We start from the raw sequence: 13,780 nt of genomic DNA, 5'->3' as shown, positions 1-13,780 counted from the left end.
ACATCCTACTGATCCTTCTTCATAAAGTTAAATTGCCAAGGCTCCTAGGAATAGATCCTATGGAAGCAAGAAGAGAGAGAGAGAGAAAGAGAGAGAGAGAGAGAGAGAGAGAGTGTGTGTGTGTGTGTCTGTGTGTGTGTGTCACAGAGACAGAGTTTTGCTCTTATTGCCCAGGCTGGAGTGCAATGGCACCATCTCAGCTCACTGCAACCCCCACCTCCCAGGTTTAAGTGATTCTCCTGCCTCAGCCTTCCAAGTAGCTGGGATTACAGGCATGCACCACCAAGCTCAGCTAATTTTGTATTTATAGTAGAGACAGGGTTTCTCCATGTTGGTCAGGCTGGTCTCGAACTCCCAACCTCAGGTGATCCACCCGCCTTGGCCTCTCAAACTGCTGGGATTACAGATGTGAGCCACTGTGCCTGGCTGTGTGTGTTTTGCTTTGTTTGAGGCAGAGTCTCACTGTTGCCCAGGCCAGAGTGCAGTGGCAAGATCTTGGCTCACTGCATGCAACCTCCACCTCCCGGGCTCAAGCAATTCTGCCTCAGCCTCCCAAGCAGCTAAGACTACAGGCGCTTGCCACCATGCAGGACTAATTTTGTATTTTTAGTAGAGACAGGGTTTCATCATGTTGGCCAGGCTCATCTCAAACTCCCAACCTCAAGTGATCCGCCCACCAAGACCTCCCAAAATCCTGGGATTACCAGGCCAACCATACATGGAAACATTCTTACACTTGCTGAGTAGGCTCTACTATTATCACACTCTCAACCCTCAGGTACTGCCTAAGGTTGAACACAGATCTGTAACAAGATCAATGAGGCTAAGTATGCTCACAATCAGAATTAAATAATTGTCAATCTTCTTCCCTGTTATTCATCTCTACATTTTTTTCTTCTATAGCACTTCCTGCTTTCTAATATGCTATACAATTTATTTATTTATTTATTTACTTATTTATTTTTGAGACAGAGTCTCACTCTGCTGCCCAGGCTGGAGTGTAGTGGCACAATCTCGGCTCACTGCAAACTTCACCTCCCAGGTTCAAGCCATTCTCCTGACTCAGCCTCCCGAGTAGCTAGGATTACAGGTGTGGACCACCACACCCGGCTAACTTTTGTATTTTTAGTAGAGATGGGGTTTTGTCATGTTGGCCAGGCTGGTCTTGAGCTCGACCTCAGATGATCAACCCACCTCGGCCTCCCAAAGTGCTGGGATTACAGGTGCGAGCCACCATGCCCAGCCAATGTACTTATGTTTATAATCTGTATCCACAATTCCTCCTGTGAAGCTTTTTCATTGATAACTTTTTTTTAGAGATGGGTCATGCTCTGTAGCCCAGGCTAGAATGCAGTGATGCGATGACAGCTCACTGCAGTCTCAAACTCCTGGACTCAAACAATCATCCCGCCTCAGCCTCCCCAGTACAATTTTTTAAATTTTTATTTTAGGCCGGGCGCGGTGGCTGAAGCCTGTAATCCCAGCACTTTGGGAGGCCGAGACGGGTGGATCACGAGGTCAGAAGATCGAGACCATCCTGGCGAACACGGTGAAACCCCGTCTCTACTAAAAAATACAAAAAACTAGCCGGGCGAGGTGACAGGCGCCTGTAGTCCCAGCTGCTTGGGAGGCTGAGCCAGGAGAATGGCCTAAACCTGGGAGGCGGAGCTTGCAGTGAGCTGAGATCTGGCCACTGCACTCCAGCCTGGGCGACAGAGCGAGACTCCGTCTCAAATAAATAAATAAATAAATAAATAAATAAATAAATAAATTTTTATTTTAAGAGACAGGATTTTTGCTATATTGCCCAGTCTGGTCTTAACTCCTGGGCTATAGCGATCCTCCCACCTCAGTCTCCCAAGTATCTGGGATTACAGGCACAATCCACTAGACCTGCTCAGAGATCTTTATTGTACACTGGTATACCCAAGTGCCTAGAATAGTACCTGGCACATAGTGGGCACTCAGTAAGTATTTGTTAAACTAATGAATGATCATTGCTCCTTTGGAAGCCTACAAAATCCACAGAAGCAGGAATCACAACTTGTTCTAGGCTTTATTTTCAAACCCTAGCTTACTGCTGATACACAATGGAAGCTCTAAAAGATGGCTGGATTAAAGTGGTAGCTTGAGTTAATTAATACACCGGACCCACTAATGCTTTGTACAAGACAGATGCCTGGCTGAGATTATTTATAGCATTGTTTCTGTGGGAAAGTGTTTTGGTTTTTTTGTTTGTTTGGGACAGAGTCTCACTCTGTCGCACAGGCTGGAGTGCAGTGGTGCAATCTCGGCTCACTGCAACCTCCTCATCCGGGGCTCAAGCCATCCTCCTGACTCAGCCTCCCGAGTAGCTGGGATTACAGGCGTGCACCACCACTCCCGGCTAATTTTTGTATTTTTAGTAAAGGCGGAGTTTCACCATGTTGGTCAGGCTGGTCTCCAACTCCTGGCCTCAAGTTACTCACCTGCCTCAGCCTCCCAAAATGGTGGGATTACAGACGTGAGTCACTGTGCCTGGCCTGTGAAAAAATGTTTTCTGAGCTTCCATTTGTATATTTATAGAACAAAACTAGTTCCCACATTGGCAGTGCAGGTAGGGCAGAAGCAGAAGCAGAACAACACACAGAGACACCACTAATAGGGCCGCTCCCTTAGGCCTGGTCTTAACCAGCTCTAGGCCAGGTGAAGAGGCTAACTCAACCATGACTGCCTGTCTGTCTCGCCATTGCTTTCTTTTCTCTAGCATAGATGCTCAGGGTCTAATCAGGGACTGATTCTCAACTGGCGCAACCAAGGGAGAGTTACATTATCTCCAGTCTCAATTTCCTTATCAGTAATAATAGGCATTTTATCCACACTTTTTGTGAGGAATAAGGCATGTAGAGGGTTTCACAGAGGGTCGGGAACAAGATCAACCCCTAACCAATGTTAGCCATTATGATTAATGACTTTTCTTAGTTTTTATTTTTGTCTTCCTTCTGCTCACTTTAGCCTAATCACGGTGGGGGCGGTGGGTCAAGCCTGTAATCCCAGCACTCTGGGAGGTAAAGGCGGGCGGATCACCTGAGGTCAGGAGTTGGAGACCAGCCTGCCCAACATGGTGGAATCCGGTCTCCAATAATACAAAAATTAGCCAGGCGTGTTGGCAAGCGTCTGTAGTCCCAGGTACTCGGCAGACTGAGGCTGGAGAATCGCTTGAACCCGGGAGGCGGAGGTTGCAGTGAGCCGAGATGGTGTCACTGCACTCCAGCCTGGGCAACAGAGCGAGACTCCGTATGAAAAAAAAATTAACCTAATAGAGGAAAGCACGCGCCCACCCCCTCTCTGAGCATGCGCACCAACAGAATAGCCGCGCCCTTTCCTAATTAAATCATTAACCAAGGTGAGGGTAAGGAAGAAAAGGAGGCTTGGCTAAGTCCCACGCTGATGTGATCAGGTTAAAACTGTGTAAGGCACATTACATCATAGGTTAAAATGCCTGGAAAACTCCGCGCTCTCCTTGCCAGAACTGCAGGCTGGCCGGCCAAGTCTCTGAGAACTCAGGGACTGTGAAACCCGCCCCGGCTCTGCGCTAGCAGGATCCAGGCACCAGCAGCTAATTGGGGAGGGAGGTGACTGCCTGGCTGACTTTTCATTGGCCCAGAGTCACAAAGGCTGCAGGTTCTTCCCCCTTCCGGTCGCTGAGTGGTTGAGGCCGGAAAACAACGCTCATCGTCATTGGCTGAGCCCGGCTGTCAGTCCTTTCGCGTCTCCGCGGCGCGGCACAGCCCAGCGCGGCCTGTAAAGCAGTCTCAAGCCTGCTGCAGGGAGAAGATGGCGGTCGCAGTGAGAACTTTGCAGGAACAGCTAGAAAAGGCCAAAGAGAGCCTTAAGAACGTGGATGAGAATATTCGCAAGCTCACCGGGCGGGATCCGAATGACGTGAGGTAAGGGCTTAACGGGAACTCGGAGCTCGGAGAGGCAGCCCTCTGGTCGGGGTGAATTGGAGGCGGGGAGGGCGGCCAGCCTTCAGAAGGCTGGAACCTCGAGGCCTGTTCGCGGGGCGGCGGGTAAAACCGTGTTCTCGCCGAGGTGGAGAGGCCCCAGGCCCCCACCGTAGAGCGCTGGTCTCAGGTCCCTGAGAAAGGAGAGCGAGTCCTGGGTACGCCGGCATGGTTTCTCAGGCCTGTGAGAAGACCCGGACTGCTGATTCCCGCCCTCGGGCCTGCAGGCCCGGAACTGCAGCACAAAGCCCCTTCCCGCTCCGGCGGGCACCCGGCCCAGGGCCGGCCCCGAGACCCTGCCGGGACGCGACCAGCCGCTTCACCCCAGCCTCTTGCCCACGTGCGGCTTCCTCGGGGATGGCGGAATGGGGACCTGATTCAGGCTTTTCAATGTGTGGGGGCATCGCGGTGATTATAATTTCTGTGATATAGGCCCTGGAGAAACGAGGAAGTGAAATGAAATAGTACTTCCTGTCCTGTTTCAGACACTTGGGTTTATTTGAAACTATCTTTTTGGAACTTTTGCGATTTTCTCCTTGTGATCCATATCTCTGAAAGTAATTGGTGCAACTATGTGTGTCTGCATATGATCTTGCACTGATTTGTAAATCTCTTACAGGCCCATCCAAGCCAGATTGCTGGCCCTTTCTGGTCCTGGTGGAGGTAGAGGACGTGGTAGTTTATTACTGAGGTAAGATTTCCTTTGGACTTTACTCATGCTGAAACTACTGGTACTTTACTTATAAATATATTGGCTTGCACAAAACCTGTGATAAAATCAATAACCCAGTGTTTGTCGTCTTTGTTTTGTTTAATGCTTATGATAGACTAGGTTTCCGTATAAATACAGTTATCCTGAAAAACTGGAGGTCGAAGAATATATTAAGTGTACCAATTTTGAGTGAACTTAATTCTTATAGTTTAAAGTAACACTAAAAGCATTTTGGGAATGAATGTCCATTTAAGGCTACTTTCGTTGGAAAGGTTTTTAAAATTTCAACCATATTCTCTTGTCAGATGGAAATACCGTTTATCTTGTATTTCAAGTGCTTTATGTTGAACATTTTAAATTTCAGGCGTGGATTCTCAGATAGTGGAGGAGGACCCCCAGCCAAACAGAGAGACCTTGAAGGGGCAGTCAGTAGGTAGGTCTATAAAAAGATTCCTGAAGTCTTCTTTAATTTCTGATGTACCACACAAATATAAATATGTATTAATAATAATGCTGTTTGAGCAATATAAAAATTGAGTCGTGTGCCACTTCCCCCCCCACCAAGTTTTCTTGGTATTTGATTGAACCGAGTCAGTTCTCTCAAAACACAGTTCTGCACTCATGATAACCCACAGTTTATCAAAATAAAGGTCATGTGAAGAGTAAACTTGGAAAAATTGTCAATTAGTACCATTTTTTTCTGACTTGTACTTGAAAAACTTAACCGGTTTGAAAAACTTAGAAAATACAGGAGAGCAAAGTTGGTTTGGGCGTTAGTTCACACATTGTATTCTTTCTCTGCTGGAGGAAAGAATAAAATGGGATGGAGACTTGATAGAACAAAGCTTCTGGAAATGAGTCCTCGAAAGAGAGGGCATTTGCCTTTGGTGTGCAGTTACATAAATACCTTAGTGGTCATTTAAATTAATTTCTGGCCGGGCACAGTGGCTCATCCCTGTAATCCCAGCACTGTGGGAAGCCAAGGCCAGCAGATCACTTGAGCCCAGGAGTTCCAGACCAGCCTAGGTACATGGTGAAATCCCATCCCTACAAAAAGTACAAAAAAGTTACCCAGGCATGCTGGCTCACACCTGTAGTCCCAGCTTGGGAGGATGAGGCAAGAGGATCATTTGAGCCCGGGAGGTCGAGGCTGCAGTGAACTGTGGTGGCACCACTGCACTTCAGCCTGGATGGTATAGTGAAACACCGTCTCAAAAAAAGTAATTTTGTCTATGACAGGCTGGGCGGGGAGCGTCGGACCAGAAGAGAATCACGCCAGGAAAGCGACCCAGAGGATGATGATGTTAAAAAGGTATTGAGATTGAAGGAATTTAAACAAATGTAGTACCTTCACTTTACTACATTTGAAAGCACACCACTCATATGCTAGTTAATTACTGAGATTTTCTTTTTTCTGCAGCCAGCATTGCAGTCTTCAGTTGTAGCTACCTCCAAAGAGCGCACACGTAGAGACCTTATCCAGGATCAAAATATGGATGAAAAGGGAAAGCAAAGGTATTTCCCTGGGGGAAAAAAACTCTTGTGAAAGAATGCAGTTATAAGAAAAATTAAGGGATTGTTCAAGTGTCCTGTAGTGTTTCTTAGAAAATGATGGGTTTAAATGAAATGGATCCTGTTGACAGTAAATTTTCTTATTCTGTTCTTTAGGAACCGGCGAATATTTGGCTTGTTGATGGGTACCCTTCAAAAATTTAAACAAGAATCCACTGTTGCTACTGAAAGGGTATTTATCCAAGTTTTGTTTTGCATCATGTATTTAAGTTATCAAAGTAGTGGATTAATTTTTTTTTTAATCCTTATAGCTCTTTTAAGACTTAATTGTAAATCTAAAATAAAGCCAAATAAAAACTTGGTTTAACTTTTTATAGAGCAGCCTTACTTAAACATTGTGTTGCAATATAACAGTTGTTGATATCATAGCTAATAGCCTTGAAATTTAGGGATCTGGAAAAAAAAGCCTCAGTCTCCATTTCATTAAAGACAAATTGCAGTCAGTACCAAGTGCTAAGTTCTAATTAGTTGGTATCCTGAATTGAAAATGTGAAGTGGCCGGGTGCAGTGGCTCACGCCTGTAATCCCAGCACTTTGGGAGGCCGAGGTAGGCAGATCACCTGAGGTTGGGAGTTTGAGACCAACCTGACCAACATGAGGAAACCCCATCTCTACTAAAAATACAAAATTAGCCAAGTGTGGTGGCACATGCCTGTAATCCCAGCTACTGGGGAGGCTGAAGCAGGAGAATCGCTTGAACCCGGGAGGCGCAGGTTGCAGTGAGCCAAGATCGCGTCATTGCACTCCAGCCTGGGCAACAGGCGCAAAACTCCATCTCAAAAAAAGAAAAAATGTGACACATATGCAGATACTTTTTTTTTTTTTTTTTTTTTTTTGTGGTAGAGATGGGGTTTCATCAAGTTGCCCAGGCTGGGCTGAGCTCAAAGCAATCCATCCACCTCAGCCTCCCAGAGTGCTGGGATGACAGGTGTGAGCCACCATGCCTGGCCTGCAGATACCTTTACATAGTAAAAAAAAAAAAAAAAAAAAAAATTGAGTCAGAGTTTGGCTCTTCTTGCCCAGGCTGGAGTGCAGTAGCGTGATCTCAGCTCACTGCAGCCTCTGCTTCCGGGGTTCAAGTGATTCTCCTGCTTCAGCCTCCCAAGTAGCTGGGATTATAGGTGGGCACGACCATGCCCTGCTAATATTTTTGTGTTTTTAGTAGAGGTGGTGTTTCACCGTGTTGGTCAGGCTGGTCTCAAACTCCTGACTTCAGATGATTTACCTACCTCTAATGTTTCACATAATTAGTATGTGTAATAACTTTTTATTATGATTGAACTGAAATCATATATACCTTGTGTGTATTTCTTGTAACTATTTCAACACATAAGTATTAAAGCAGGCTACTTAACTTTTAGCAAAAGCGGCGCCAGGAAATTGAACAAAAACTTGAAGTCCAGGCAGAAGAAGAAAGAAAGCAGGTTGAAAATGAAAGGAGAGAACTGTTTGAAGAGAGGCGTGCTAAACAGACAGAACTGCGGCTTTTGGAACAGAAAGTTGAGCTTGCGCAGCTGGTGAGTGGTAATTTGGAATTCTAAGATTGGTAATCCTTTATATTTACAAAAGCACTGACCTTTTACCTTTTCTTTAGCAAGAAGAATGGAATGAACATAATGCCAAAATAATTAAATATATAAGAACTAAGACAAAGCCCCATTTGTTTTATATTCCTGGAAGAATGTGTCCTGCTACCCAAAAATTAATAGAAGAGTCACAGAGAAAAATGAATGGTAAGTGTGTGAAGAGGTCCATTGAATTGTTCATAGCGGCTAAGGTAGTATGTTCATACGCACAAGTTTGTTTTCTAAAATAATTATGATTCAGTGATTGGTTTGCTGTGTTTGGTTTTTTTAAAAAAAATAAGATATAAGATATTCTAGGCCGGGCTCTGTGGTTCACGCCTGTAATCCCAGCACTTTGGGAGGCCGAAGCAGGCCAATCACGAGGTCAGGAGATCGAGACCATCCTGGTTAACACAGTGAAACCCCGTCTCTAGTCTCTACTAAAAATACAAAAAAAAAATAGCTGGGCATGGTGGTGGAAGCCTGTAATTCCAGCTACTTGGCAGGCTGAGGCAGGAGAATCACTTGAACCTGGGAGGCAGAAGTTGCAGTGAGCCAAGATCGCTCCACTGAACCTCCAGCCTGGGCAACAGATCTAGACTCCGTCTCAAAAAAAAAAAGATACATTCTGAGATGCTGGTGAGTTTGTAGTATAGGAATATTTGTATCATGGAGTTTAATGTGAAAGTTATAGACAGTGCTTATGCATCTGTATTCCTTAAGCATTTGTGTATAATTTTTTTTTTGCATGCTACTCTTACTCTGATAAAATGCTAATAAGACAAATGTGAAAACCAACAGATTCTAGATGGAACACACATGGAAGGATAGACACTGCTAAGATGATGATTTGTCTCTTTGGGATCAGAAAAATTAATACATAAAGATTAATCTGTTTTCTTCATCAGTTAGAAAATGTCTAGTTCTGTCTGCCACTAATTTCTAGTATATAGATTTCCCATGGATCTTTGCTTTTATAATTTTATGTCAGTTTGTAATTACTTAATTGCCATGGTAGTATTTTGTCATAACTTTACAAAAACAAATCCAGATGAAGCTTAATGACAATTTGTGACCAGTTGTAAAATTGTGGCTTTGAATTTTCTTAATCGGTAAATTTTACACATGTAAATTTTTATTCTTTAGCTTTATTTGAAGGTAGACGCATCGAATTTGCAGAACAAATAAATAAAATGGAGGCTAGGCCTAGAAGACAATCAATGAAGGAAAAAGAGCATCAGGTGGTGCGTAATGAAGAACAGAAGGCGGAACAAGAAGAGGGTAAGGTGGCTCAGCGAGAGGAAGAGTTGGAGGAGACAGGTAATCAGCACAATGATGTAGAAATAGAGGAAGCAGGAGAGGAAGAGGAAAAGGAAATAGCGATTGTTCATAGTGATGCAGAGAAAGAACAGGAGGAGGAAGAACAAAAACAGGAAATGGAGGTTAAGATGGAGGAGGAAACTGAGGTAAGGGAAAGTGAGAAGCAGCAGGATAGTCAGCCTGAAGAAGTTATGGATGTGCTAGAGATGGTTGAAAATGTCAAACATGTAATTGCTGACCAGGAGGTAATGGAAACTAATCGAGTTGAAAGTGTAGAGCCTTCAGAAAATGAAGCTAGCAAAGAATTGGAACCAGAAATGGAATTTGAAATTGAGCCAGATAAAGAATGTAAATCCCTTTCTCCTGGGAAAGAGAATGTCAGTGCTTTAGACATGGAAAAGGAGTCTGAGGAAAAAGAAGAAAAAGAATCTGAGCCCCAACCTGAGCCTGTGGCTCAGACTCAGCCTCAGCCCCAGCCCCAGCCCCAGCCTCAGCTTCAATCTCAGTCCCAACCAGTACTCCAGTCCCAGCCTCCCTCTCAGCCTGAGAATTTGTCATTAGCTGTTTTACAGCCAACACCCCAAGTTACTCAGGAGCAAGGGCATTTACTACCTGAGAGGAAGGAGTTTCCTGTAGAGTCTGTAAAACTCACTGAGGTACCAGTAGAGCCAGTCTTGACAGTACATCCAGAGAGCAAGAGCAAAACCAAAACTAGGAGCAGAAGTAGAGGTCGAGCTAGAAATAAAACAAGCAAGAGTAGAAGTCGAAGCAGTAGCAGTAGTAGTTCTAGTAGCAGTTCAACCAGTAGCAGCAGTGGAAGTAGTTCTAGCAGTGGAAGTAGTAGCAGTCGTAGTAGTTCCAGTAGCAGCTCCAGTACAAGTGGCAGCAGCAGCAGAGATAGTAGCAGCAGCACTAGTAGTAGTAGTGAGAGTAGAAGTCGGAGTAGGGGCCGGGGACATAATAGAGATAGAAAGCACAGAAGGAGCGTGGATCGGAAGAGAAGGGATACTTCAGGACTAGAAAGAAGTCACAAATCTTCAAAAGGTGGTAGTAGTAGAGATACAAAAGGATCAAAGGATAAGAATTCCCGGTCCGACAGAAAGAGGTCTATATCAGAGAGTAGTCGATCAGGCAAAAGATCTTCAAGAAGTGAAAGAGACCGAAAATCAGACAGGAAAGACAAAAGGCGTTAATGGAAGAAGCCAGGCTTTCTTAGCCATTCTTTGCAGCAGAAGATTTCTTGATATAAAAGGATTACCTGTCCTTGTAAGGAGGATGCTGCCTTAAGAATTGCATGTTGTAAAAAATCTTTTTGGAAAATACAGACTGTTTGTTTACCAGACATTCTTGTACTTTTTGCATAATTTTGTAAGAGTTATTTATCAAAATTATGTGAGGTTCCAAAATATGTAAAAATGATAATAATAAAAAAAGATTAACATCCCTTGTCATCTTTTTTAAATATCCTATACTCTTCAGTAAGAATCTGTATATTTTAATAGGCAAATCTTGAAGTCTGTTCCCTTTTAATTCTGTATCATACATTGCTTTTGTAGAAATAAATGTGTGCTTATTTCATTATTTTTGGGATGTCCTCGTTGACACTTGTATAATAAATATCCTCTTTATCATTTTCAGCTTTTAACACTAGATACTGCACGTGATTAGAATGTTTTTGAAGGTTTCCTCGTTTTTATTTGCCTTGGACAATTTTGAGTTGTCAGAGTCAGAGCTTTGCAGCTTTGAGGGGGAACAATTCTCTTTAAAATCATTTGCTATTTTCTAATCTCCCTTGTTATTTTAATCTAAGCGTTTTCCCGTTTCTCATTTTAACCATATGTTTGGTAGATAACTTGAAACAGTATGATCTGGTTGGCATTTTCTTCCTGATGATGGGAGCGTCATTCTTTTGTCTTCATGGTTACTTGTGTGGTATATATCTGTTAAAGAAAATCCACTTCTTTCTAGGGGAGGGAGGTAGAAAAGTATCTCTCAAACTTGGTTTTTGAGTTTGTGTCTTGTCTTAACTTTTGTGTTGGCTCTAACTGAAACATGCCGATATGTTTTCAAGAATTTTGTTTAAGGAAGTATTGTATGGAAGTCCACAAAATGAAGGAAGTTCATCTAGGTTTTAATATGTAAGCAAGATAACACACAAGTGTACCAAGTTATTATTAACTTTGTTGTTTTACAAATTTGTATGAACTTGGAGTATCTGTTGCCCATTACTATACATGTGCAAATAAATGTGGCTTAGACTTGCGTGACTGCTTAAGACTAGTACTTGTATTAACTTTCTGATGCTTTATACAAGAGAGCACTTAAATTGCAAATGACCTTTTTTGAGTTTAACATTGTAGCTTTAGCCTTGACTTTGAATATTCATTATGCCTTCCCTTGACAAGTAAATGGTTACAGTGAAAATGTGAAGAAGTATTTTCAGTTAGTTTTTGTGTGTATATAACTCACTTGTGTAAGTGGATGTGTTAAAAGATCTTTTAAAAATCCTTTTATTGGAGTAATTATTAAAACAGTAAATGCATAGAGCTTTGCAGAGCAATCTGTATCCGTGAGCCAGTTTCACCATTAGTATCTTCATCTGTGGCTTATCCAGCAAAATGTTGCATTTCCTGTGTGCCCTGGCAGGAAAGAGGTTGGTAAATAGTGAATTAAAGGGATGATCATAAAATTTAACCTGGTTAAAAAGCACCTTATTTGATGACTGTTTGTGTGCACTAAAATCCTTTGTACAAATTAAGTTTTGTCCACTCATTTGTACCTGGAAAATCTGAATAGTATTCATGTTCATGTTGCTTATAGAAAAGACTAGTATTGGCTTGAAGCTCTACTATTGGAGGGGTAGTAATGAGGGTATAATGAATGCTTGAGGGGAAAGGAGTAATTTTCAATAATTTCAGCTAAGTGCTACCGATCATAGTATATGAAAGGAATTTTTATATGGAATGCTTGATGGATTTGCATGTCATCCTTGTGCAGGGACCATTTTAATCTGTTTCTTTTTTTTTTTTCTCAGAGACAGGGTCTTACTCTTGTCACCCAGGCTGGAAGTGCAGTGGCACAAACCATCTGACTGCAGCTTTGACCTCCTGGGCTCAAGGGATCCTCCCACCTCAGCCTACCAAGTACCTGGGACTACAAGTGTGCACCACCATGCCCAGTTAATTTTTTATTTTTTGTAGAGACAGGATCTCACTATGTTGCCCAGGCTGGTCTCGAACTCTTGGGCTCAAACGATACTCCTGCCTTGGCCTCTGAAAGTGCTGGAATTACCGGCATGAGCCACCACTTTTGGGCTGTGTTCCAATTTTAGTATCTGCTGCTGAAGTGAGCACAGGAATTTTAATAACAGATTGTACTAACATTTTCAAGTGGTATGCATTTTTAGGTTGGAAGGTTTTAAGTTTTAAAATACAAGATTTTATATTTTTTTGGTTCCAATCAATGCTTTATCCTTGAACTAAAATTTTATGGAACTTGATGTTTAGAGAACCATGGAATTGTTCACTTGAAAAGACACAAGGAATAAGTTAGAATATAAAAGTAATGACAGTTGCCCAGGGGGAAAAGACATTCAGTAGTCTTCCGACTGGAGATTATAAACTAGTGTTTATGGTTGAGTGCAGTGGCCTGTAATTCCCAACACTTTGGGAGGCTGAGGTGGGAATGTTGCTTGAGCCCAGGAGCTGAAGACCAGCCTGGGCAACATGGCAAAAACCTGTCTACAAAAAGAAAAACTAGCTGAGTGTGGTGGCATGAGCCTGAGTCCCAGCTACTCTGGAGGCTGAGGCAGGAGGATTGCTTGAGCCCAGGAGGTTGAGGTGCAGTAGCTATGATCACACTACTGCACTCCATCCTGGGTGAGTGAGACCCTGTCTAAAAAATAACAAAAAAACCCAAATAGTGTTTATGGAAAACTTAGGAGCTGAAAGGGGATAGAGATGGCGAGTTAGGACTGAAATCAGTTTAGAGCTGTATTAGGAAAGAGGCTGGGTGCTATGGCTCACACCTGTAATCCCAGCAATTTGGGAGGCTGAGGCTAGAGGATGGATGGCTTGAAGCCAGGAGTTCAGCACTGACCTGGGCATCAGCAAGACCCTATCTCTACAAAAAATAAAAAAATTTAGCCAGGTGTGTGCCTGTGGTTCTAGCTACTTGGGGGGCTGAGGTGGGAGGATTGCTTGAACCCAGGAGTTAGAGGTTATAGTGAGCTTTGATGGCGCCACTGCATTCCATAGTGGTGACAGACTGTCTCAAAAAAAAAAATCAGCAGGGACGTCTAAGGGTCTTTTAAGGAAACATCTTTTAAGATACCAAGGTTTGGATAACAACCAAAATAAAGACAGTTTGAACTTCAATGAGTTGTATTTCCAATCTAGGGTCCTTCTACACACTATCTAGAATGATAACGATTTACATGATTACTCAGGTAATTTGGGCAAAGCAAAATCCACCACACCAATAATGTATTGACATAAATTCAGAAGGGAAAAGAGTAGTGATTACATGGGCCAATGCTATTAAGAGTCAGTCATTAAGATGTGGGTTTAAAGTACATAAATAAGAATTTCTAGGCTGGGCACGGTAGCTCACGCCTGTAATCCCAA

The 13,780-nt window shown here is 43.1% G+C and overlaps 1 protein-coding gene across 1 annotated transcript; it reads left to right on the top strand.

Annotated features, from left to right (window-relative positions):
* The first annotated feature begins 3,718 nt into the window (after positions 1 to 3,718).
* On the top strand, positions 3,719 to 11,430 carry PNN (pinin, desmosome associated protein). Its single transcript, XM_010356636.2, has 9 exons — positions 3,719 to 3,929; positions 4,606 to 4,677; positions 5,063 to 5,131; positions 5,938 to 6,010; positions 6,119 to 6,213; positions 6,367 to 6,442; positions 7,632 to 7,787; positions 7,865 to 8,003; positions 8,982 to 11,430. Exons 1-9 carry the CDS (start codon positions 3,817 to 3,819, stop codon positions 10,346 to 10,348), a joined length of 2,160 nt encoding a protein of 719 aa, XP_010354938.1. The 5' UTR covers positions 3,719 to 3,816; the 3' UTR covers positions 10,349 to 11,430.
* Positions 11,431 to 13,780: the final 2,350 nt, after the last annotated feature.

The sequence above is a fragment of the Rhinopithecus roxellana genome, chromosome 5 (genome assembly GCF_007565055.1).
Source record: "Rhinopithecus roxellana isolate Shanxi Qingling chromosome 5, ASM756505v1, whole genome shotgun sequence".
Taxonomy (NCBI): Eukaryota; Metazoa; Chordata; class Mammalia; order Primates; family Cercopithecidae; genus Rhinopithecus; species Rhinopithecus roxellana.
This window is presented reverse-complemented; position numbering and strand designations above follow the sequence as displayed.

Bases quoted from the DNA above. Each gene is read 5' to 3' on its own strand.
- PNN (XM_010356636.2), top strand. From the start codon at position 3,817: ATGGCGGTCGCAGTGAGAACTTTGCAGGAACAGCTAGAAAAGGCCAAA. The intron at 5,132-5,937 runs GTAGGTCTATAA...TGTCTATGACAG, and splicing joins CTTGAAGGGGCAGTCAGTAG to GCTGGGCGGGGAGCGTCGGA. The intron at 6,011-6,118 runs GTATTGAGATTG...TTTTTTCTGCAG, and splicing joins AGGATGATGATGTTAAAAAG to CCAGCATTGCAGTCTTCAGT.